Below are 24971 nucleotides of genomic sequence, written 5' to 3'. Positions count from 1 at the left end.
ACCATTTCTCTGAAATACTTTTTCCTTTAAGCTCTGTAGGACATTGAATTCTTAGCCATTTTGGATGTCCTTGGACAACTGGAAGTACTGGCACTATTCCAGGAGGCCTTAACTGCCAAAATTATGATGAAAGGGCCCATGGGACTTGAGATTTTACTGGAAATGACTACTATAGCCTTGACCTTTTCCCTCTCTCTGTTGGACAAGATTCTGGTCTTTTTTTCTTTTGACTTTCCATCTCTTCCCGAGGTAGCAGCACTGGACATGCATCTAAGAGAAGCTCTGGCCTTCAGTGTGGTGTCCGTGTTTATTTTACAGAGCCATAAGCGTGATCCTCGGTGACAGGTGGAAGAAAATGAAGAACGAAGAGAGAAGGATGTATACGTTAGAAGCTAAGGCTTTGGCTGAAGAACAGAAACGCCTAAATCCTGACTGTTGGAAAAGGAAAAGAACCAATTCAGTAGGTTTCAACAACTAATTGCTCAAAAAGACCCTGACTTCTCCACATAACTGTACTGGCACATGCAGCAATGCTTATTAACCTTTAAAAGGTGGTAGCGAGGCTCTTGCTCAGCCTTTTTATATTTCATAACATATAATGTTTTTACACCATCCTATGAGGCAGGCTGCCTTCTTTCTTTTCTTTCTTTCTGTTTTTTTTTTTAAGCATGAAGTGCTCTTTACTCTTAGCATGGAAAGAAATGTCCAGTATGCTTAAGAAGGTTTATCCAGAAATGCTGAGGTGGAAAAATAATTTTGGAATGGTATTATTTTTAGTTGGGTTGGAAGATCAGTGTAAACAACTCAGCAGCACAGTACAAAACCTTTCTAGTCTTGGGATGGCCCAGCCCAGCAGCCTTTCATCCCGTAACTGGGCAGGGCCCAAGGAAGATGGGACACATTAAGCTTTGTGGGGCCTTTGGACACTGGCACAGAATTCCTAGATTAAAACCTCAGGAAGGAGAGAAATAGGCCCAGGAAGAGACTTGTAATGAATTCACACCATGATAACGCAGCCTTGGATGGACTTGATTCTTAGAACGTTTCCGTTAGGCTAGCGACTTTTAAGTTGTATTTTTAGATTAATTACGAGGGAAACTTCACGATAGAAGAGAGTAGCTCAGTTTGGAACACCGTTTAAAAACTAAGAGGAAGACATCCATCCTTTGCAGGGGGAGGGCTGGCCAAGGATGCCTTCCGCTCATTCTGTATACATTTATGCGTGTTATCTTTTTTAGAGTAACACGCAGCTCACACTTGCTTATATTTATTAAGATTTTCTTGTAAAGAAGTAGATGGTAGGCAGACTCCCATAGAAGAGGGGGCTCCGCTGGTTTTCCAAAGTTCTGTATTACCTTAGACTTGTGCGTGGTGAGACTTGGCCTGGATCCCCTTGCTTTTCTGCTCCTGCTAATCCATCTCTTCTGACCATTTTCATACGTTTTCTGGATGTTTGAGCTGGCAGGTGTTAGCACACTTTTAAAAATCATCCCATTGGAGAAAGTGATCTTTTTTAAGTAGCAAGTTTATAAACATTCTGTTATCCATCTTTGCTTTCATTTGTCGAATTACTGTGGATTGATTTGTAAACATTCGCTGTTTTAATTCTGTCTCCACAGGGCTCACAGCAGCATTAAGCCAGGATGCTTATGTTCTAAAGTCTATAGTTGCATAAACACTGACTGTTGACGGAGGGACGTAAGAAGATCGAGGTGTCACCATTTGTCCTGAATTCGTGTGACCATAAGATACTGATAGCATTGAGTCTTGAAATGATTTAATAATATGAGTGAGGATTTGCTTTCTCCATTAGAGCATTAAGTAAGCTAAAACTATCAACATTGTAAACCAAATTGCCTTATTTTTCTTCCAAACTTCATATATGTCTATCAGGTAATATAGGCTTGAAAATTGATATCCTGTGGTGCTAAAGTACAGTAGAAAGAGAGGAGAGTGTATACATGTTTTATTTTAAATTGTACAAAAGGGGAATTTAAAAATATGTAACTGCTGTCTATACGTTGGCTCCTTACTGCTTATTAATCTGTATTGTACACATAGTGGAATGAAACAGCTGGGAGCCGGCCTTTCCCTGAGCGACCACCGCATGGCCCAGCATCTGTGCCAAACATGGGAGCTCTTAGTGGGGCCGGTGCCACGAGGCTCCCGGAGCACGCGGCAGGTGGATGGCGGCAGTGCCCTGAGGAGGGCCGCCTGCTGCAGGCCCCTCCCCGGGCACGCTCCCCAGCCCCCGGGCACGCGAGGCAGGCCCATCCATTGCTTCCGGCGAGGCCCGGTGCGGGCCCAGGTCGAGGTCGTTAATAGCATTGGGATATAGTCACTGTAATGGTGCTATTAACAGTTGACACCATTGTATTTTTTAACTTTGTGTTCTGTATCTCCTCAGCCACATATCTTAAATATCTTGTTTGTCATCATATGTTTATGGTGGGGGCAGACTTTGCACTTACTGCGGTGCAACACGCGCACTTTACTTTTCCTCCAGCTGTCTGAGGTGAGAGCACGTTGCCAACACGCGGCAAGACAGCTGCTTCTGCTCTGAGCTACAATCATGGCTTTTCATGTTACTTACCAAGTGGTGTTTCTGGGTAGGAATCACAGCTGTAAAACTGATCTCAGTTCCTTACACCTCTTCATGATGCTGCCCCTGAATTTTGCACACTCTATTCTTGTATATTATTTCAAATAAAATGAAAGAAAATTGTTTATCTCTGACTTCTGACTGAACTTGACTGAATTTTAGGTCTAAACAGGTGCAGGGCGTGGAAAATATATTAAGAAGTGGCTGATGGGGTTTTTAAACATTAAAAACAAAATGTTGGGCAGCCCTCATAGCTCAGCGGTTTAGCGCCGCCTTCGGCCCAGGGCGTGATCCTGGAGTCCCAGAATCGGATCCTGCATCAGGCTCCCTGAGCTCCCGCGCTCTCTGTCTCATGAACAAATAAAAATCTTAAAAAATGTTAGTGACAGGTCACGGGCAATAGACAAGGATCTAGATTATCTATTTGTAAGACTCTTTGTAGACTAAAAATTGTTTTTAACAATTTAACTCGACATCTCTACTACAAAGTTAAACAGCCCCCAAAGTCTGCTTTTAATAAAATGACACGCAGAGTACAAAAGACAGCCTTGCTCTGTCTTTATTAAAATAGATACGGTAGGACGTACTTAAACAACATATGACCCTGCGCCTTAGCTCTGGGATATACCGGTGGTTCCCAGACGTCGCTGCGTATTAGAGAAATGCCCGTGGACGTCTGTAAAAACAAGCCTGGCTCCTACCCGTGGACATGGCAATATAGGGTGCAAATCGGGCATTAGAATTTTCGAAAGCTTTCCACCAGTGACTCACTCTAGCGTGAAGTCAAATTTGGAAACCACGGGGTTGTCCAATGACCTGGGGGGGGGGGAACAAAGGTTAATTGGGAGCAATTTATAACTTGATCAGATCCCTTAAAAAGTAGTGACGAGTTAGGATGTGTACACATACAGGGGGAATCTTATGTAATGGAAAAGAAATTTTAGCTACTCTCATAGAAAAAGCCTGAAAGGAGGAAAGAAAAATGTTGGCTATCTTGGAAAAATCAGGTCCACGGAGTTTGAAGGTGGGAACGAATCTATTTGGACGGTTTACGCTACTTAAGGGAGAGGAGCTAAAGAGGGAGGCAGAAGACGGGAATCCGGAGAGCTCGATTACATTCCTGCAGTAGTGGACGGTGGCTGGTTCTCAGAGTGTGTTTCTTAGGCCAACTGCCAACCTGGTCTGGGTTCGCGCAGAAGGGAGGCGACCGACCCGGTGTTACTGGAGGGCAGATGTGGCTTTCTGAAGCAGCTGAACCATGATGGGATAAACTGGTGCAAATTCTTTGCCTTCTCTACTTCTTACAGATTGAACGTAAGCTTCCAGAGCGCCCCTGAAAAAAACAAAGTGTCAAAAAATACAGGAAAGCACTTGGAGGTCGCGGTCCCGGCGAGCTAAGTGGCCGCCAGCCTGCAGCGTGGTTCCCGGCCTCGGACTCGGGGCAGAGGCTCGGCCGCCCTGCTCCTGCCCTTCCCCTCCCCCCGGAGCCACGAGGGGGCGCCCCGCGCCGCGCAGAGGCCAGCTCGGGGTGCGCTGGGGGGGTGGGGGGAAGGGGGCTCCCGCACCGCCGGGCGCTAAGCCAGGTGAAGGCTGTGCCGTCCTGAATGAGCTCTGGGCGCGGCCTGGCGTCCACCGCAGCCGCAGAGGCCTCAGACGGCAAAGCCCACGGTATTTACTCTCTGGACCTTTACGGAGAAAGTTTCCTAATCTCTGCACCAACGATCTGTTTAAATGGAGCCAGAAAGAATGGTTAATAGATTAATTTTTCATTATTGGCCTATTTATGCCCTGACAAAAAATTTTGGCAATCCTGTTAAAAGTTGCACCCTGAGGGATCCCTGGGTGGCGCAGTGGTTTGGCGCCTGCCTTTGGCCCAGGGCGTGATCCTGCAGACCCGGGATCGAATCCCACGTCGGGCTCCCGGTGCATGGAGCCTGCTTCTTCCTCTGCCTGTGTCTCTGCCTCTCTCTCTCTCTCTCTCTCTCTCTCTATCATAAATAAATAAAAAATTTTTAAAAAGTTGCACACTGAGATTAGAACATTTCTATGAAGATGGAAGTTCATACCACTGCTCAGCTCACATCACAAACTCAGCTCGTCTGAGATGTAATTTTTAACTGTTTTTTGCTCCCAAACACAGAACACACTGACCCCTCGGTCAGATGTGTTGATTATCGCTGGCTCCGTAGCCCTCCACCCTGCCAGCCGCTTCACAGCCGGCTGTGACACATTCCTCAGTCCTATTTCCACCCAGGCCTCCTGATTGTTTCCATTTGTGTTCTGGGCAGAATTATCCAGTTTGTGCTCTCAAACTCGCTTGTCAGAAACAGGGCACTCTAAACCACCTAGAGAGAACCCTAATGGAAACCATGGGCCCTGGGTGCCGATGACATCAAGGTGGGCTTGTCAACTGTAACAATGGACCACCTGTGGGGATGTGGTGGGGGGAAACAGGGGAGGCAATGCATGGAGGGGGCTGCAGGTGGATGGGAACTCTCTGTACTTCTCAAATATGCTCTGAGCCTAAACCTGCCCTCAAAAATAAGTCTATCCAGGCACCTGAGTGGCTCAGACAGTTAAACTGGGTTGTGGGATCTACCCCTGCATCAGGCTCCTTGCTCAGTGGGGAGTTCGTTTCTCTCCCTCTCTCTGCCACTCCCCCACTCACACTCCCTCTCAAGTCTTAAAAAACAACATTTTTTAAATTAAAAAAACTAAAAGAAACTTAGGGGAAAACTCTTCAGGGTAGTGTTTGACCCACCATTCCCTGTGTCAACAAAGGGCCCTAACCTCTCCCCAAGTCTCTAACTAACGTCCTCTTAACCTACCTTACTAATTTCCACACCTAGCACCCCCCACTCTTTGCTTCCACTTGAATCCTGCCACGCAGTGCACAGTCACAGCTGTCGCCTCGGAGGTGGGGCCCACCCCTGCCAGCGGGACTGATGCCGGTGCCTGCTACGCACTATCCCACGAGGCCGGTGTCTACACTCAGAGCCCACTGAGCACCAGCTTCAGCATACCCCCACCCCCACCCCCTGTGCTTCTGCCGGGTTCTAGATACTTTGCCGTGGCCTCAAAACCCCTTCAAATCATGAGTTCAGGTGTCCGCGTTCCCACGTCTGAGATCCCTGCCCAACCTGAGGACCCCGGGGAGAGGCCCAAGGAGTGTGTATCGCTCCGGAAGGAACAAGGGAGCGCTGCAGAAGGGCCTGCTTCTCCCCACCACAGAGACTCTCCCCTCCTTCCTGAGCCCTGTTCCCCTAGGTCTTTCTCCGTTCTCTTCCTTACTTTGGGGATGCTGCTCCATGCTGTCCTCCCCGCAGAGCTCTTTGCCAGGACAGAGCCTCTCCTAACTCCAGGTGGCACCAAAGAAATCACCTGGAGTCCCGAGAATTTGTGGAGAGGTCTAAGACTTCTGCATCAAGAGCCATGCCTTAGGGGGACCCGGCATTTTGGGATTCCTGAAGGCTGGCTCCCTGCTCTGCTCAAGGCATGACGACTTTAAGTCAGCTGTGTGGAGGGACCGGCAGGGCCTTCCCCTGCCTTGCTCTGCGAGCTAGGCCCCATTTTGAGCCATATGGTTAGAGTCCCTACATGACAGGACAAGACTTAAGACTGCCCGGGAAGCACCTGGTGCTCCCCTAGGAACACATATGGACCTAGAAGGTGCTCCAATGCTGTGCTCCCCACCAGGCTTCCACCACGGGGCTGCCAGGAGGCCTCGGATTCTCCAGGGGAGCCAGCAAGCGGCTGACACTTCCATCAGGGCGTCATCCCACTGCACCTCACTGCCCGTTAGACTGCAAGTATCTGATCCATGCTAAGTTTCCCTCTTAAGAATGTAACTTCATTTGGAGGGTTGGGGCTGTTCTGCTCCCTTACGCAGCCCCAGGATGTAGTGCTTGACAAATGCATGATCCGTGAGTTTTTAAAAATGAATTAGAAATATAGGAACATAAACTGTAATGAAAAGTAATGACAAGAGTGCAGAAGAAAGAGAATAAAGGAGAAACGTGACTGTCAGATGCTCCAAAGCAGCAGCGACATGAAAAATGGAATTTAATGCTCTGAGAAAATGATGTTTTATGAGATGCCTTAGTTCATGTCAGAGCTGAACCTTCATGAAGCTATTTATGAAATATCTTGCTGCTTTTAGTAGTACTTTTTGAGTTGCTATGGCATCCTGGGCAATCGCTCCACTCCCAAAATGTAGCCCCTGCAGGCTCATACACAGAAGAGAAGTCCCCGAGGGCTCCGGCTGTCTTTGAGACAATGGTGTCTATACATCAGTCTAAGGAATTAGTGCACTGAGATTCACGGAAATTGCGATCTCTCCGTACTGAATGAATTAGATCCATTTTAGCTAATAAATGAATAAAAATCAACTGAGTTTCATTTGCATTCAAAAAGACAAGACATTATGTAAACTACGCGATATGTAGAAGAAAGTTCAGAAATGAGTTTGGTTAGTTTGGTATTCATGAAAAACACCATCAGAACTACAGGGAGAAAAACAGATTAAAGCTACCCTCCCACATAAGATGAGAGCAAGATTTTCAGGCAATTATTAAATAACTTCATTTGCTTGAGCAAAACATCAGCTTTCTTGGAAGTCAGGCCAAGCATTATGTAAGAGTCTCAGCTCTCGTTTGTAATCAAAATAAGCAGATTGTTAAAGTTACCCTTATGGAGGGAGAAAAAAAGGTAGTACAGGAATTGCACAATTAGTAGGGGAATGGTTTGCGGGAACATGGCAACACTGCTCGGTGTGACACAGACTGGCCAAGAGGTTTTTAGGGAACACAGAATTCATTGCTGCCAGGCACTAAATATCAGTGGGCCTCATAATGAAACACAGAAACGACGGAAAGCCCTACCACGTGCCCTCACAGGCAACTAGTCCCTGACGTCCCCTGGGCTCCGTCCTCCCGCTGGATCCCGTCTCAGGCACCCACACCGTAGGTAGCTAGTGCCACGGGACACCAGGAGAGTGAGCCTCGCCCTCACCAACAGGATCATGAAGGGCAGGACCAGCCCAAGGGCAGAGGAGCTGGGCTGGTTCCGCCCTGGGCTCCGGGGTGGAGGGCAGGGGTCCTGCCTGTCAACGACGCTGTGGAGCTGTTCGCACGAACAGACCAAGGGAAAGCGGAGCCGGAGGGGCAGCCCTGAGAAGGGCTGCGGCTCTGCGGCCAATCTCAGGAGCTTGAGGCCGATCCTACCACTTCTGCGGAGCGGAGGAGCCGGTCCTCATCTTTGATGAAAACTCACTGGGGGGTGCAGAGGACCCCCACCCTACCCCGGGCCGCCCTGCCCCTGGGGGCACCTCTGTCTGCTGTGGCGCCTGCCCAGTGTGGGGCTGCTGGGGACACCCAGTGAGCTGGCCCCATGAGTCCGCGATTACTCGGACTCTACCATTACGTGACTAGTATCCATTCACGCTCTAGAGAAACATCTGGTGTCAAAAGAAGCAGAGAGGCAGGCGGAGGAGAGTTCATTATTTGCCACTTCCTCAGCAGCAGTGGCTATCCTGACGTGGCCTATTTATGACAACTTAGCACACTGTGCTGGGGGGGACAGATGAGCCCACGACAGGGTCTACCCCAAAGGTTGGAACAAATGTACTGACATTTAAAGAGCAATACTCACCCTGGGTTTATCTACAGGGGAGAGAAGTTCATCTGGCGGTGCTTCGGCATGCAGGGACAAAATTAGTTTTGCAATAATAGATAAGAAAGAACATTCGCTAGGACAAAGATTCTCTCCTTGCCAACAGCCTGGGCTGTGGCAGGAGCTTGGTGTTTGGAGCCCCCCAAGGAGGGCTCAGTTTTCTGCCCCAGGCTTGAAGGTTCTGATACCAGACGCGTGTGGAGTGATGGGCAGGCCTGATTGAAAGAGCGTGACAGTATTTCTGAGCCTGATTTTCAGCTGCTAAATATGGGCTTAGCAACAGCACTGCGATGAAGTCACGCAGGAGACATTTTCAAGAGAAGCGAAAGCAAACAGACTGTGATGTGCCCGCAGCCGGACGGCTGCTGCGGCCGCGCTCCCCCCGCTGCGGCGAGGCCACGGAGAGCCGCTCTCAGCAAGGGTGTGGGGGGCTGAGCGCTGCCCTGACGCCCCCACGAAGCCCCCGTGGGAGCCGCGCGGGCGCCCTGGGGCGGGGCAGGAGGGCCAGCACCCGGTGCCCCGTCCACGCGAGCTCACAGCGGGCAGGGTCACAGGCGCAGAGAAGCGCAGGCCGGGCCCTGCCACCCGCCTGCCGGGGAGGCCTTATGAGCTCCGCTGCTGGTCCCCGCCCTGAGGACCCGGGGGCGGTGGAGGCGGTGGTGGGGACACCAGGCTTCGTCTGCGCTCGCACAGGGTGCTCCGGGCCCCACGAGGCCCTCGGGCCTGGGGACCCAGCTCTCTACTCTGTACCGAGGCTCAAGCAGAGGCTCTCGGGGCGCCGTGTCCCCCCACCAACTGCATCAGCACCCCCGGGGGGGCACTGAGAGTGGCTTCAAGGGCGACTTAGGAAGTACGACTGACGAACACTTGGAGACTAAGGGTGCCAGAGGAGTTGAAGGATGTCGCAGAGGTTTTTCTAGCTTGGCTGGGGCGTGATGGTGACACCCCAACCAAGACGGGGAGTCTGCGAGAAGGAGCGGATTTCAGAAGAAAGAGGATTTGTTTTTAAGATTCTGAGCTTGAGAATTGTGTGAGACTTGGAGGGACATGTGACAGTCAGTCTGCTGGCCCGAGGCCCTGGGCAGTCGAGGGGAGTCGCGGGCCTGGGAGCCATTAGGACAGAAGAGGTCACCAGAATCGGGGGTCTAGGTGAGCTCACCTGGGGGACCAAAGCCTACACAGAATGGGCAAGAAAAAGAGCCAGACACACGCTGTGGGACATGATGGCGTGTGAGGAGGGGACAGAAGACGATTCTGCAAAGTAGACTGAGGAATAAAAAGGAAAAAGTGGCCAGAGAGATTAGAATGGAAGGAGTGGACAGGGGTGCCAAGGAAGCTCTGGAAGGCAGGACCATCTCAGTTTGCTTTAACGTCCCCAGGCCTGGCACATAGTGAACATTGATAAAAATGTCTTTAGTCAAATGGTCAGTGCGATGTTTCCAGAAGGAAGTGGCAGTCAACTCTAAAGCTGCAGAGTAAGAAGGCAAGAACAGCAAGGCGTGGGTTTGGTGGCTCGAAGGTCTCTGGGGCTCTGGGGGAGAGCGATTTCAGAGAGGAGGCTGAGGAAGAGAGCCGCCCGGTGCGCGGCCTCAGAGACTCCCAGGGGAGGCGCCCTGGAGGGGATGCGGTATCTACATGGCTGCTCAGTTTACCTTTTTTCTGCTAATAACTGTATCACGTTTGGGTATTTTAATTTTTTTAAAGATTTTATTTATTAATTTGAGAGAGGGAGAGAGCATGAGAGGGAAGAGAGAGAGAAACAGACTCCCTGCTGAGCAGGGGCCCCGGGGTGGAATTCGATCCCAGGACCCTGGGATTATGACCGGAGCTGAAGGCAGATGCCTAACTGACTGAGCCACCCCAGTACCCCACGTTTGGGTATTTTGTAAAAGTTTACTCACGTCTGCGCTCCACCAGTTCAGTGACTACAACACGTGAACATGAAGCAGAAAATGGGGACCTAAAGCAAGGCGTCTTTTCACAGCTGGCACTGGCTTCCAAACCCAGGGCACACAGTTCCTAGGGCTGTGTCACGTGAAGTGTGAAGATTTGGAAGTAAGGACACAGGGATGTGAAGATTTGGAAGTAAGGACACAGGGAGCTGCAACTGTGGGGTGCTCGGGAACATGTGTGCCCATGCCCTGAGGTGGCCGGCCACAGGGAGGTGGCACCGTGGGTGCACGCCCACCCATGCACTGCTCCTCCCCGGCGTCTCCCCCCTCTCCCCCGGGGCTGCGGGAACAGGCAGGTGTCCCGGGGGCACTCGGCCTTACCTGATGAGGAGGAGCCTGTCCTTTTCAGATGGATGGTCATCTAGCCACTGGGAGAAGCGTGCGTGGGACCACTCTGCTCTCTGCAGGTTGGAACACAAATCAGTGACGACAGTGCATGCAAGTCCTCCCATGAAGGACAGTACGTACTGGCACAAGGGATCTCCAGGATGCCCTTGGCCAAATTATCCAAACTCCTGCCTGAAGGAAGGTGGCAATCCTTTGGTGCACCTTCTTGACTCCCAAGGACCTTCTGGATTTTCCAGTTGAAGGTGGATCAGCATAGGAAGTGGGGCCTCCGTCAAAAAAGCCTTATAAACTTCCATTACTTGTGTCATTATACTTAGAGGGGGAATTCTGGCTTCACAGGTAATTTTTGCACTGCTGAGGGACTGGGGGCTGAGCAGTGGGGACTTCCTTTCCTGCATCATACGTCCAAGGCAGAGATCCATGACTGAGGAAGGCGAGAGAAGGCCAGGGACCATTCTGTGAGTGGGGCTCCGGATTCACAGACGTAAGAGGGAGGACTCATAAGAGAATTCTGGCTTTACTTTATTACCTGAAAAGGCGATTTCAGCTCAGCGGGTGCTCTGGTGAACAAAAACTGAATAATGATGCTGAACGGAATAATGTCTCCCAGTGCGGGACTACTGGCCACGTGCTCACTTGTCTGGAAGAGCAGGGGTCTGAAAGAAGAAAAAGCAACCGTTATTTCACACTGTTCAATCCTGAAAGAGGCGGCTGCGTAGGAGAACCTCAGCAGCAGAGCGGCACGCTAGCGGAAGCGTCTGTGATACAGCATTTGTCCTAACCTGGTGATTTCCTAACCCCCTGTTCAGTCTGAAGACAGACACGCACGCACGTACCCCTAACCTATGTACTCTGGCTGCCTCACGTGCCCTTCCCCTCCTTCCATGACCCCCAGTCACGGGCCTGTGGGTCTGACTTGACCTCAGCGTGGCTCAGCAAATCCCCCTCTTAGAGCTCATCTGATTTACAGGCTGAAAACAAAGCAATGGTGAAGCCTTCAGGCAGTTATAACCAATAGATTCTTATCTTGGTCAGAACTTCCAGCTTTTTTTTTTTTTAAAGATTTATTTATTTATTTATTCATGAGAGACAGAGAGAGACAGAGAGAGAGACAGAGACAGAGAGAGGCAGAGACACAGCCCAAGGGAGAAGCAGGCTTCGTGCAAGGAGCCCGATGTGGGACTCGATTCCAGGACCCCAGAATCACGCCCTGGACTGAAGGCGGCGCTAAACCGCTGAGCCACCCGGGCTGCCCCAGCTTTCACTTTAAATAAAATCCCTCTTTGGGCTATAACCTAACACGGGCAAACCCAAACACCATCTACACAACTTTCAAAGGGCAATTATGTCCCCCATGTACAAAATTACTGCCTTGCCGAACATCCCAGCAAGATCTGTGCCCGCTCCCTTCCAATGCATTACGTGTCTGGGAGGACCCCTCCTATTTCACAGAAGCAGGTGGCACATCTACCCCCCCGCCAGTCACCTACCACCCTGTCAGAAGGCTGGCAGAGATCATTGAAAGCTTTCATTGACCTCTCCCTGGCTTTGGGCTCTGACGGACAGGTGATTACAGGCCCAGCTGGAGGGGCTGAGTCTCAAGAGGAAGATGGCAGAGCTGTACCTCCATCAGGAGCAGAAACAGTTCAGAAACATATGAAGCAGCTCTGTATCCTGGGCTCCTCCTTCACTCCATCTGAGTTACTCCCACCCACCCAGGAAGCCTGCACAACCCAGAGACCAGCAGCTTCCTCACACTGATGGTAAGGTTTGATGTCAAGAGTCAAGAGTGCTCTCAACAGGTGCTTGGTTCTCGCTGGATCCAGATTATTCTTAGGATGTCTTTATTTAAAAAAAAAAAAAAATTTTATTTATTTATTCACGAGAGACACAGAGAGGCAGAGACACAGGCAGAAGGAGAAGCAGGCTCCCCGTGGGGAGCCCGATGCGGGTCTTGATCCCAGGACCCCGGGATCACGCCCTGAGCCAGAGGCAGATGCTCAACCTCTGAGCCACCCGGATGCCCCTCTTAGAATGTCTTTATAGTAACATTCTGTAAAAGAAATCTATCCCTGCTAGGGATTTTTCTAATTTCAAGCATTTTATCAAATAACATGATCCTGTACTTTCTCTTCCTTAGTTATTGTGGAAACGTCTCAGCCCATTTGTGCCAGCCATCACCAATAGCCCATAAAGCTCCAGAGCCAGCCTCTGAGGGAGTGTGACGAGGGACTTCCTGTGGACACACCAAGGCTGTGGCACACTTGTCCTGAAGATCCCTAAGGCCCCAGTCATCTGGCAGCAGAGCTGCAGGCAGTGAGTCAAGCACCCAGGAAGCTGTGAAGCCGTGGCTGAGGGAAGTCTGGTTTTGTCGGCAGGCACCCCTCCCTGTAAGTCCATGTGTGTACAGATGACGGTCTCTACCTGGGTGAGAGCCTAGGTTTAACCACTACAACAGCACAAGTCGCCACACGCAGGGTGTACAATGCACCAGACGCTGCCTAAAACATTTAATAGTCCTGCAGACACCCCTGCGAGGGAGGCTGCGTTCTACCCCCATTCTACAGACAGGGAAACTGAGGAGTAGAGAGACCACGTAAAAGCTAGAAAAGATAAGGGTAAAGGGTTCAAATCCAGACAGCCTGGCTCTTAATTTTGCCATGCAGCTTCTCTCAGGGTAATCAACTGTAGCAACTACTCAACCTGTTTTTAAAGCAGACAGACTTATTCTCAGTGGGGAACAGAGAACCCTGGAAGAAGTACAATTTCAAATTGACAATAACTCCTAGAGAAAAACCTGAGAAAATGAATGTTTACAGGTACCACTTGAAGGCCATGCAATGATCATTTCTTTAGGGACCCCAGATCCTCTCTGGGTCAGCGTGGCCCTCCAGTGGCCTATGTACCTCAACCACATCACACAGTCTCTCTTGGCAGTATCTTCACCTGGCTTCATCTTAAGACCCTGTGGGGCAGTGAGTGGTACTGTCTTAAAGGCCTCTGGACTCTGACCCTGGGTCGGCATGGGGATGAGGCTGTGCTGGTCCCACTTCCCAGCAGTGGAGCTCAGACAGCTCACGGCTGAGGTCCCTGGGTGCTGAGCAGCTGGCATTCCCAGAAAGCTCCCTGGAACTCCAAATCCAGCCACTGGCCAAGCAGTCTGCTTACTGCACCAGCGACAAGGCCGCTCCTGTTTGAGCTGTAACTTTAAAAGAGGGGGTAGGGAGGGGTCCTCGCGCTGGGTCACAGGCTCATCCTGAAGGCCTGGCATGGCTGACAGCTGCCGGGAGGGAAGAGGGATGTGGGGAGACAGCAGAACTCATGCCTTCACTTCTCTCTGTGCCTCTCTGGTCCTATGAGGCTTTCCCCTTGCCCCAGGAAAGCTCACTCTGTGCCATCTGATTTGGCAGGATTCATCTTGAGCCCTAGTCCATGACAGGAGGAGACCCTGGGGGACCAGTCCTGGACTTAGGGAAGTGCAGCCATATGGAATCCCTTCTGCCTCTACTACAGGATGACAGTGGAGGATTCTGGTTCCCCGTGCCTCTCAGGGCTCTGTGTATGGAGTCCCGGATACAGGTGCTTTAGCATTAGTCACAGGGAATACGGAACTTTCTCTAAAAATTGATGTATTTGCTTCCTTCTGAAAACGAAGATCACATAGCTGATTTCGTTTCTCTTTTACCTTGGCTTCAGGGAGTTTAAGGTCAAATATGAGATGTACGGTTAGCAATTAAATTGGTTTCATGGTTTAATACTTTGTTTTTATTTTCCTCTACTATATTCTTGATGCAAACCACAAATGATACAAGGGCAAACAGAATGAGGACAGGACTGGAGGGAGGGAGCCTAGCAGCTGACACGTACCAAGGGTGCTGGCTGATGTGCCCCCATAACCAGGCCTGGTGAAAACTGGCTCGTTTTTAAGCAGGCAGGATCTTTTCATCACCTGTCCCTTTGTAGCTCTGAGTCAGAGCAGTTATTTTTCCGCCAAGACCAAATCTCCTACCCTAGCCACTAACAGGACTGCCAAAAGAGCCATGGAAAGCAAAATTGGACTTGATTCCATACCATGCATCACTGACATAATTACCTGTAAACATCAAATGCAGACATTTTACTTCTGGTGCTCATTTTAAGAGTCTGAAAGAACACAGCGTGAGAACTTCCCTTCTCCCTGATTCCAGGTGGAATCTGAAATACTGGCAAGTTAAAAAATAAATCACCATCTGAGGTGATATAAGGAACAAAAGGAAATTAATTAAGGTGTTATAAAACGCAGTTACCCCAAATGCCACAATACCGTCCTCAGAGAAGAGTGCTCTCAGGAGAGCGGCACTTCCAAGATTAAACTTTACACACAGCAGGAAGTCCTTATCAACCAAGTAATAGGTCCCATTAGAAAAAGCTCTTTCCAGTAGGGATCTCCACACTGAAGTGACATGCAGCTGGCAGCTGGCAGTCTTTAGTTCAGGCCAATGATGAGGTGAAGTAACAATGTGTGTTCCTATGGCCACATCCACCGTTGGTGGCGGCCCATTCACTTGCCACCCCCCCTTCTAAATTTCCTTTGGGTAAGGGGCGTGGGAGGGTAGTAAGGCCACAGGGAATGTGTACTGAGATCTGGAACCAGCAGAGAAATGAGAGGATGAGGGGTGGGGGAGGGGAACACACACACACAACACACACACACACCTGTGCACAGGATGCACAAAGACTTCTCTTCTGGAGACGGGAAGGTAATGCTGGAGGCCGGTGGGATGGGGACCCCAGATATTGTGGCAGAAGGGGCCATGTGGGCCCCTGGGTGGGTAATAAAGCAGGAGGCTGATGGCTCCAAGTCAGGGCCTCAAGTAAAGAGGTTTGAGAACTCCCAGGTTCCTTTCTCAGGGTCTGTATGTCATCAACCCCAGCAGACCAGGTGGGAAAGAGGCAAGGCTTCAGGCACGTCCTGGAAGCCTGTACGCAGCAGCAGACAGTGAGAGGCAGCATTTCAGGGCAAAAGGTCACTACTAAAGTGGGGAGTTTATATTTTCTTTAAGCTGACATTTTCCTGGATGATTTAGATAAGCATTCAGACACTATCCTAGAAGCAGAGTGAAAGCAAAAGAGAACTTCTGGAATAAGCTCTGGGTGTAGTGGTTACAAGCAAAGGCCTTGGGAGCAGGCGACCCTGGGTATGGAAGGCAGCCCTGGAACTGCCACATGACTGTCAGACACGCAGCCCTGTCCATGGACCCCTCTCAATATCAAGGCCTCTGGGGGGTCACTTCCGACTCGGAAGTGTCCTGGTGAAGGCAAAATGGTTAAAGTATCAGGGGAACACTCAGCACGGGCAGCCCTGAGTAAATGATCCAAAAATGACTGCTAGAATGAAAATGATACTCAGCTAACTACCCATCCCTCCACATTTGCAGGATGCTCCTAGCACTGCCCAAGTATCAACAAACAACAAACCAAACCAGGCCCAAGAGGTGGCTGCCTCCTGGCTACAATGCTGAAATCTAAAACTTGGAAAAAAGAACCTAGAGGATGGACTTAGGACCCAGATTCATAGTACAAAGAAAGGCTGGAACACCTCTGGGGGTCCTGATGCTAAAAATGGAAACTGCAGAGATGGCTGCCTTCACCCTACAAACGTGCAGGCAGAGGGGTGGTATTTCAAGCAGCAGTACCAACATGGAAAACCCTCACCACGCCCGCAATTAAAACCAGCTGATGTGAATACTATACTGGGGGGTTACTGATGGTTTCCTTCTTCTGCAGCTCCACATGCTGACAGGTCCCCCCATAGCAGCCCCTGTCCCCTGATGGCTTTCATTAAACCCAACAAAGCTTCCAGCAGGGCAGGCTATGGGCATAATTCAGGGAAAGAGCTGTGCCCTCCAGCACAAAGGTGTTGGGGCCCGCCTGAAGGTGCATGGTCTGTGTCCCTGAGCTGCTGAGAGCATGCGGTCCCTTTTCTGTCCCTTGTCTCACAACGATCTGCCCTGAGAATGTCAAGTCAGAGCTCTCAAGCCCCCGGCCAGGTGGAGCTAGGATACCACCAATGAGGGGTGAGGAGGGGCCTGTGCAGCTCTGAACGTGTGTCTCGTGTACAAATACAAATCACCCAAGGGCAAATCCCTAATGTCAGCAGCTCTCTGAGGCTGACACACACTCTGTCCAGGGGAAGAAAATAATTCCTGCGGCCTGAGAAAAACTCTAATGGAGACAGTAAAATGTAAATGTATGCGAGAAGTTTGCGGGCTTAATTCCACAGTCCACTAATATTACTGTCAGGAAGAAAGCCTCCTGCAGCAGATGGCTCTGTGATGGCAGTAAGGAATGCCTGCAAGGGCCCGTGTGTCTGGGTGTGGTGGGGGTGGGTGGTGCTGCACTTGGGGGCTGGGCTGGAGGGTGGCCTTTGCAAAGAGGCCCCCCACACGGGACCTGCTGCCCTCCTGCAGCCACTCCCTCTAAGCCAGGCAGAGGCCAGCCTGATGGGTTTGGTTGTTTGGCTCTCTATTTTTCTTACTTCCCCCAATTACATAATGTTTTAGAATATTTTATATTATATTTTAGCTTCCTTGTTATTTTTAAATGGGAATAACACTACAAGAGGGACTTTAAAATATATTTACTGGCTTTTCTAACTACAAATATGAAACGACCAAAGCAAAACCCATGAAAAATATAGAAAAAACCTCTAAAGGGAGAATCACTAGTGACAATCCTGCTATCCCCAAATTCTAATGTTTACCCTTCTTGACTTGTCCTCTCCACACATACACTTACTCTCTTAAAAATAGTAGGGAATCATATCATTTATACTGTTTAGTAGCCTGTTTTTCATTTCACGATGCATAACAAAGTCATTTCTCATATTTTTAGATACTAGCCAGCAATATAAACTATTAATGGCTACATACAGCATAAGTGCTTTTAATTATACATTGATCGATCATTAATTTTTGAATCCATAAACAGGTACTAGAAAGTGTCACTACTCGAACTTTAAATGCTTGGTTAAGATGTTTTTCTCACGTGAGGACCAAGAGGGCTGGCGGCAGACTCTCGTCTAACATAACCGACAACAGAACTGATCTCACGCAAAACCGTCGGAGCTTATATCCTACACTGTGATACAACTGTAAAAGCACAGGGATGAAAGCCATCTTGCCCAGCAAACAGAAAGATAAGTACTATTTTAATTCCTACATGTCCAATAAACAATGAAACACAAAAGCCAGGGCTGTCAAAAATAATAGCCTAATCTTAATATAGCAAATCCCAAATCACAGCTTTCCCATACCTTTTTCAGGAGCTAGTTGGTTATCACCTCCAGTATGCTAGCTAACTCTGTTGACTCAGCCATCTTATCACCCAAATGGGATTGCTGGGTTACCCTATTCCTCAGTAAGAGACTACAGGGGTCTTATTAGAGTGTTTTTCATGGTATAGGTAGGTGACTGGTGGATTAGTGACCTCAGGATCTCTTAATCATTCCCCCGTCCATGTTTGGTAATGTCGAACCCTAAGGCATCAACAAAATATCTAAGTACCTTTTAAAAGGTCTGAGCTGATCTAAAGAAGTTATCTGAAAATACTTGTGATGCAACTTTAAGTTTTTTTTTAAAACTCAACTCTGTACAGATGGGCACTTGAGAAAAATAATTCAGTCTCTTGGGATTAAAGAAAAAATTTTTGCCAATTGCAAACAGGCAAGACAAAGCATAGGGCTTTCTTTTCAATCAATAACCTTGGATTCTTTTAAGTGGCATTACATACCTGAATTTTCTACTATCAAAAGCTTGGATAAGACAGTGAAGCAATCATTTAAAGGACACACTTCTTACTGATGGCTCTAGTTTCTAGTTCTGAGTCAGTTTTTAGAAATGGAATCTCTTACCTTATCTTTATAAAGAAACATTTAAAGACCATTATGTGGGCAGCCTGGGTGGCTCAGCAGTTTGGCGCCACCTTCAGCCCAGAGCATGATCCTGGAGACCCAAGATCGAGTCCCACATTGGGCTCCCTGCATGGAGCCTGCTTCTCTGCCTGTGTCTCTGCCTCTGTGTGTGTGTGTGTATCTCATGAATTAATTAAATCTTAAAAAAAAATAAAAATAAAGACCATTATGTTCTCGGATATTATGGAGAGTTACATCAAGGTCTCCCATCTGGTATGCTGTGGTCACAAAATGGGTATTATGTTTGGTCCCCTCGGCCCTCAGGATTGGCTATCTTTTTGTATCTATACATTTTCTAATATGCCACGATGTGGAAAAGTCTAGAAAGTTCTTGTTTATTGAATAAACAGCGATAGTTGTCAAGTTATTCGGTGTTCCTTAAAATCTAAGTTGGTAGGAAGCTAAGCATTCAAGGCTGAAAGGATTTTTTCCCCATACATTGCTATATTCTTAGGTAGTGAGTTTGAATTAAGGTACTGTTTTTCTTTTTGAACTGGTCCCTGGGAAGTTCAATCATAAATTTTGTGCTCAACCACATTAGACATTTTTATCCTAAATTAGCTGTACCCTTTCTTAGTCATTCCCTATATTTCGCCACTAAACTCAATTCTTTAAATATTCTAGTCAAGGGATGCCTGGGTGGCTCATTGGTTAAGCGTCTGCCAATGGCTCAGGTCATGACTCCCGGATCCTGGGATTGAGTCCCTCATCGAGCTCCCTGCATGAAGCCTGTTTCTCCCTCTGCCTGTGTCTCTGCCTCTGTCTGTGGGTCTCTCATGAATGAATGAATGAATGAATGAATGAATGAGTGAATGAATGAATAAATAAATCCTTTAAATGAATAATAAATATTCTATTCAATATTTTTACTATGGAATGTAACCTCTGACCCTTTCAGAGGTAGATTAGACTGGAAATGATAAATGAGCAAATAAAACTTCAGAAAAAATATTTCTACATAATTATGAACTGCCTGGTATTACGACTCAATATATTTCTGTAAGAATGGAGAGAAAATAATCCTCCCTAGAAAGGGCATAATAAAATTTATCAGCTCAGTCTTGTGAATTTTAACTCAAAAATCACATACACACGTGTGCATGCACATGTATGCACACACAAGCACACCATTGCACATAATTCTGTATGGGTTTCTGGTTTGAATAATAACTTTTAAGGTAAACCCTATGAAATTGCCATTGTTGTAGGTCACAAAATGATTGAGTATTGATAATTTCATATAGCTCAACATGAAGAGCAGGAAAGGATTTATCTGTTCATAGGATATGGATAGTTTATATCAACAGCAATAACAGAACGATGTCTCACCTGAATGACCTCAGCATTCGATAGGACTTTCCTAAATCAGATACTCTTCTGCAGAATGGACCCACAGCCAACTCCATCTGAAACATAAAAAGATACTCCACAGTGTCGATGTCAGAATCCTATGCTGAACTGGGGACACACCTGGATCAGAGAGAGTTGCAGCTTGCAGCAAACTTAATTTTAACTACACTGTGAGGCAAATTTTGAAAGTCAATTATATTTAATAAAAGGCATGAACTTAGATAATTTCTGCATTTATTTACTAAAGATATTTTTTTCACAAAAGCAGAAAAACATTTTTTTGGTTATGTGAAAGGAGGAAATTCAGATCTTTTCCCCCACTGCAAAATGAAGAAGGGAAGGTTTTTAAGACTGGGGGCCTATACTTTAAGTAGGCATCACAAACCTTTTTATATGAAACATAAATAATGACCACTCTTATCAAGGTGGTCCAAGTGATTAAAAGCCCTGAGTCTGAGAGGGAGCACATACCCGTGTCAGAATGCCAGCTCTGTAATGCCTAGTTGTATGGCCCTGGATTTCACTTAAGTTCCAGGTTGCTTGTCTGTCAAATGGAGATCATGCTAGTTCATAGAATTATAGCAATACCATAGATAATGTCACAAAGCAATATGGGTGTGGCACCCAGTAAGTGCATGTTAAATGTTGGCAATTATAAGCATATTTTTTTAAACTTTCCCTCTTTTACATTATTAGCAAATTAATTTGCTCCCTGACTCAAGAACTGTTGGTTTCACTTCTCTTTATTCTCCTTCTTTGACTGGAAATTTTACTTGTCATTGAATGGAGTTTTAGGCTCTCTGTGCTTCATCTAGCAAGTGCCACGTTTTCACAGACGTGGCCCTTAGATGACAAACCATTTGCCCACTCTTGCTATCAACAAGACCTTGGTAAAGAATGGTTTAGAAAACGTCTGAAAAAAAGTAATAAAGCATCTTTCTTCAAGAAAAACAAAGGATTGTAAAATGGGGCTTCTGTCCTGTTGGTGATCCTTCTAAAATGGTGCTCAACTCTCTGGCCACTGGAAGACCATGGAGACCTAACATCACTCATTTGACAAATATTTCTGACTCCTATTAATTGCCAGGCACCAAGTTACACACAGGAATGAAAAGATAAATTAGACTGTCTGGCCTTTAGGGAGCTCTTTCAAATTTAGTGAAGAAGGGGATATCTATTTATTTATGAAAACAATATAATTATTATTTAACAAAATCATAAAAAGGTGTGTATATATATATATATACATATATACACACACTTGATTATTATTAAGTAAAATTACAAGTTTGACATCAAATCTATGAACCGATGGTCATGATGGGCAGCTTCCTTGAGTTGGTCTTAAGAGTAACTAGTAGAATTTCTAGGTAAAACAGGTGAATTCTCTCCTAACATATAGAAGACACAGAGCATGTCTTCTATGTCCTAGAGGGAAACCTTGATGGGGAAGAAAACTCCCTAAAATAGAGAAGATTGAGTAAAAGAGAAAAATTTGAGGCATAAAAGTCAGGATTCTTGCCAACAAAGCAAAACAGAGCAGCTTCAAGTCAGTGTTCTCAAATCAAGACAGTGGCTCTTTGGGACCTATTCAGTTTCTTTACCTGATGGAGTTACTGGTTTCCTTCAGAATGTGGCATTTATTTTACACTGAGCACAAAGTTAAAATGTTATCATGTATTCCTGATTTGGTAATTCCAATCGTGTGTGTGTGTGTGTGTGTGTGTGTACACACCTACATGCCTGTGTGTGCACATGTGCATGGCAGGGAGGGAAAGAGAGAGGGAGATGGAGAGTGGGAGAGGGGGAGAAAGGGAGGGAAAGAGAGATGGTTTTTACATTCTGAAGTTATATGAAGTATTTTTCATGAAATATTTTTGACTTTTTTTTTTCAGTTACCCTAGTGGATTCACCATCTTCAAAGATTAAACCAAAAAACCTTTGCCTTAGCACTTGAGCAGGATGGAATGTTAAAAAAATACAATATGAGAGAATCTGATCTTGAATTGCTGTGAAATCTATGATGATACAGGAGATTTCTATGCTAGAGTACAATTTCAAAATGTTAAGTGTTTAAAATAAATAAAGGACCCATAAGGGAACACATCATTAAAATGAAACACACACACAAAAAAAATAAAAATAAAATAAAATAAAATAAAATAAAATAAAATAAAATAAAATAAAACACAGCACGAATGGTACTTCAAACCATTTTCTTCTGCCAGAATTCCATGAAACAATAAAGGCCATGTTTTTAAAGGGCAGGAGTGTTCCTTTTAGAGGAGGTGACTGTGCAATTAGCTGTGGATACACAAACTACATGCACAAATGCCTCTCTCCAGCTTCTGGCTTGGATGGAGCGGAGTGGTCAGCTGCAGGCCTGGTGAACTAATTACAGAGCTACTCCTGCCCCACCACAGACATTTGGTTAACCGCGGGGCATCTTTGGATACTCCTACATCTCTCCTGCCCTGACACTGTTCAGGAGAAAAGGCAACTGCAATGAAAATCTTCATTATTGTTTTCTTTTCTAAATTTATGTATTTAAGAAAAATGAAATAGATATAAATGCATATTTAAAAGGCACCAGAAGATCTATAAATAGAAGCTGCCAGGAGTACCACTGAGTAAATAATTTAATGCCAACTCCACAAGCCATCCTTTTCCTTGGGGAAGACATAGAATTGTGTGTGGGGGGGGGGGGGTGAGAGGGAAGTGTGTGCTTTAGAGGGCAGTGTGGATAAATCCCCCGAGAGATTGTGAGTCAGTAGACCTCAGTGGCCTTGAACAAGCTGAGTGTTTCAGAACTGCTGTGTGATGAGTGTAGACACAGAGAGCATGTGGTCACAGTAGGGAATTAATTACCTGTAGGAAACCACCTCATGCCCATGACCTGATTCCTAGGAGGCTGTATGTTGGGTACTTCCCTCACCATGAACCCTCCAGATGGCACCCAGCAACTACTTTCTCTTTTGCCTGTGCAACAGTGCCAGAAGGGAGCAGTTACGGTTCCTAAAGAAATCTTCAAAATATATCATTACCTGTCTTTGTAACTTGACAACAAATATTCTGCAGTCCCAAACCTACTCTACAGGTCTCTTCCCGGGCTCTTTCTTTCTGTGATTTATGCCAGAAGAGCAGGCACTTTCAGCACAAGCACACTTCTAAAACCCACAGAGGATTTCTGTGTTCTTGATTCCAGTGGCCTGGATGGCTTTGTTTCATTTGAATACAAACCAATAGAACTTTCAATAATGAGGCCATAAGAAAGCTTCCCGGTCATGAATATAAATGTCAGGGTAACACCTCTTAAGAGTTTGGACTCACCCAGAAAATACATCTAACCAAGCAAGATCCTGAAAGCTGAGGTGCAGAGTCATGTGACTGCAGGTGTGCGACCCCTTCAAATTAAACAAAAGCCCCAATTCACTGTCATATTTTTAAATATGGAAAAAATAAATAAATAAATAAATATGGGGCGGGGGCGGGGGTGCGGGGAGGGGAGTGGCTGGATACTGTTTGCCAAAGCTGTTGGCCATAAATGTGACAGTACTTCCACCTGTCTTTCCCGTGCCCACAACCCACAACCCACAGGGTGGGAAGCCATCCAAAAGGTGAGTGGCAGGCTTCTCTGAAACTGGGACAGGCTGTCCGCTGTCCTGTCTGGAGAGGACAAAGGCGTCAGCACCACACACACCCTGCAGCAACCAGTGTCATTGAGAAGCTGGGCAACGGGCTCCTCACACTGAATAAATGCGGTGGTTTCTATATTTAAGAAAGGGAAAACGGGATGCCTTGGAGCACAAGTTAGTAATAAGGACTAATGAATTTCATTTCTCTTAAGGGAAGGGACCTGAGGAAAGGTTTAGTTTACTGGGCAACATGTTGAAGGGAAGAAGAAACACCTAGGAAGTCTGAGTATTGCAGTTTCTGGGGGGTGGCACTCGATGCTTTGCATTTTGAGCAGGTTGCTGGCTGCAAGTAGCAAGGGCTCCAGGACAGTGCTTTCCATCTTTCAAGACCCATAAGGGAACACATCATTAAAATGAAACACAGCACCAAAAAGCCTGCCTGCCCCGGCACTCTCATTCTGGCCAGCTAACTGCTCACTGCCATTCTAATCAGACTTGAAGTGCTGCCTCCAGGAAAGTGACTCAAGAACCAGCTGGAGCAGAATGCAAATAAATTGGTGGGGGAGGGAGGCCAGGGGGAGGGAAGAGAACGGGAAAAGAAAAACAAAATTCAGGAGGAAAGGGGGGAAACAGAGAACAGATACTCATTTCTGTAGAGCTCACAGTGTTTTTAACAACTGAGAGCAAGACTCCTCCGTCCCAGTGCTTTTAGCTCAGTGAGCAGCCTGTAACCCCACTAAGGGTACACAAGTAACACACCGCTTACATGCAATCCTCTTTTAGCTGAAGTTTACCTGTAACAATAAAGCAAAGTATACAAGGGCATGAGAAGGAAGCCGTTGAAAATGGGAAAGGTCACAAGAGCAACATTAATGATAACGTTTAATTCTTATTTTTATGCCTCAGCTACTAAAGGCATATTTCCCAAAGGAAGGCTCTTTACTATGGTCCAGTGGTCTCAAGCATACATCATTTGGGTATGAAAATGACTAAGTCTAGACCACTTAATACGCAAAAAGCCTGGCTGTTGAAACATTAGATAATGTACCTATTCCCTCTGGACCTCTGTCAGGTACAAGTGTCTGAAAACAACCCCTGTACAAGGAATCTGCCACATTTTCTCCTCGGCATGGGAATGATGAACCCAGACTTGCTCCCCAATCCACACAGGGGTAAATAAGGACATTAAGTGTGACTATCCTTATTAGCAGGGAGGATCTAGCAAATTATGAATAATCCATCTGAATAACTAGACTGGTAAAGTTAACAGCTTTGAAAGGCTTAAAAAATGAGTTCACATTTGACATGCTATGTATATACAAGTGATCTGTTTGAGTATCTTTTAACTCAAGTGTATGCTTGAGGTGTTTCTTCTTTGCCTCTGATACTATTGGAAGGCTTTAAAAAAAATCTGTCTAAAGGAAAAACCCCTTTAGGAGGTGATTATGGTTCAAGAACCTGAA

General features: G+C 46.9%; 2 protein-coding genes across 6 annotated transcripts in view; one reads left to right on the top strand and one right to left on the bottom strand.

Moving 5' to 3' along the window:
• Positions 1-2736, top strand: part of HBP1 (HMG-box transcription factor 1) — a 28501-nt gene extending 25765 nt beyond the window's left edge. For all 3 annotated transcript variants that reach the window (XM_025449358.3, XM_035701304.2, XM_025449359.3), the window contains exons 10-11: positions 319-460; positions 1620-2736. In XM_025449358.3, the coding sequence (XP_025305143.1) occupies positions 319-460; positions 1620-1637 (160 nt within the window). In that variant the 3' untranslated portion in view covers positions 1638-2736. The remainder of the gene's footprint in view (positions 1-318; positions 461-1619) is intronic.
• Positions 2737-3136: 400 nt separating this feature from the next.
• COG5 (component of oligomeric golgi complex 5) overlaps positions 3137-24971 on the bottom strand; it is a 297897-nt gene continuing 276062 nt past the window's right edge. For all 3 annotated transcript variants that reach the window (XM_049096361.1, XM_035701303.1, XM_049096362.1), the window contains 4 exons: positions 19853-19929; positions 11102-11228; positions 10546-10625; positions 3137-3935 (listed from right to left, as the gene is read on the bottom strand). In XM_049096361.1, coding sequence (XP_048952318.1) covers positions 3821-3935; positions 10546-10625; positions 11102-11228; positions 19853-19929 — 399 coding nt within the window. In that variant the 3' untranslated portion in view covers positions 3137-3820. The remainder of the gene's footprint in view (positions 3936-10545; positions 10626-11101; positions 11229-19852; positions 19930-24971) is intronic.

Source organism: Canis lupus, chromosome 18 (genome assembly GCF_003254725.2).
Source record: "Canis lupus dingo isolate Sandy chromosome 18, ASM325472v2, whole genome shotgun sequence".
NCBI lineage: Eukaryota > Metazoa > Chordata > Mammalia > Carnivora > Canidae > Canis > Canis lupus.
The sequence above is the reverse complement of the archived record's forward strand: the minus strand, read 5'-3'. Positions and strand labels throughout refer to the sequence as shown.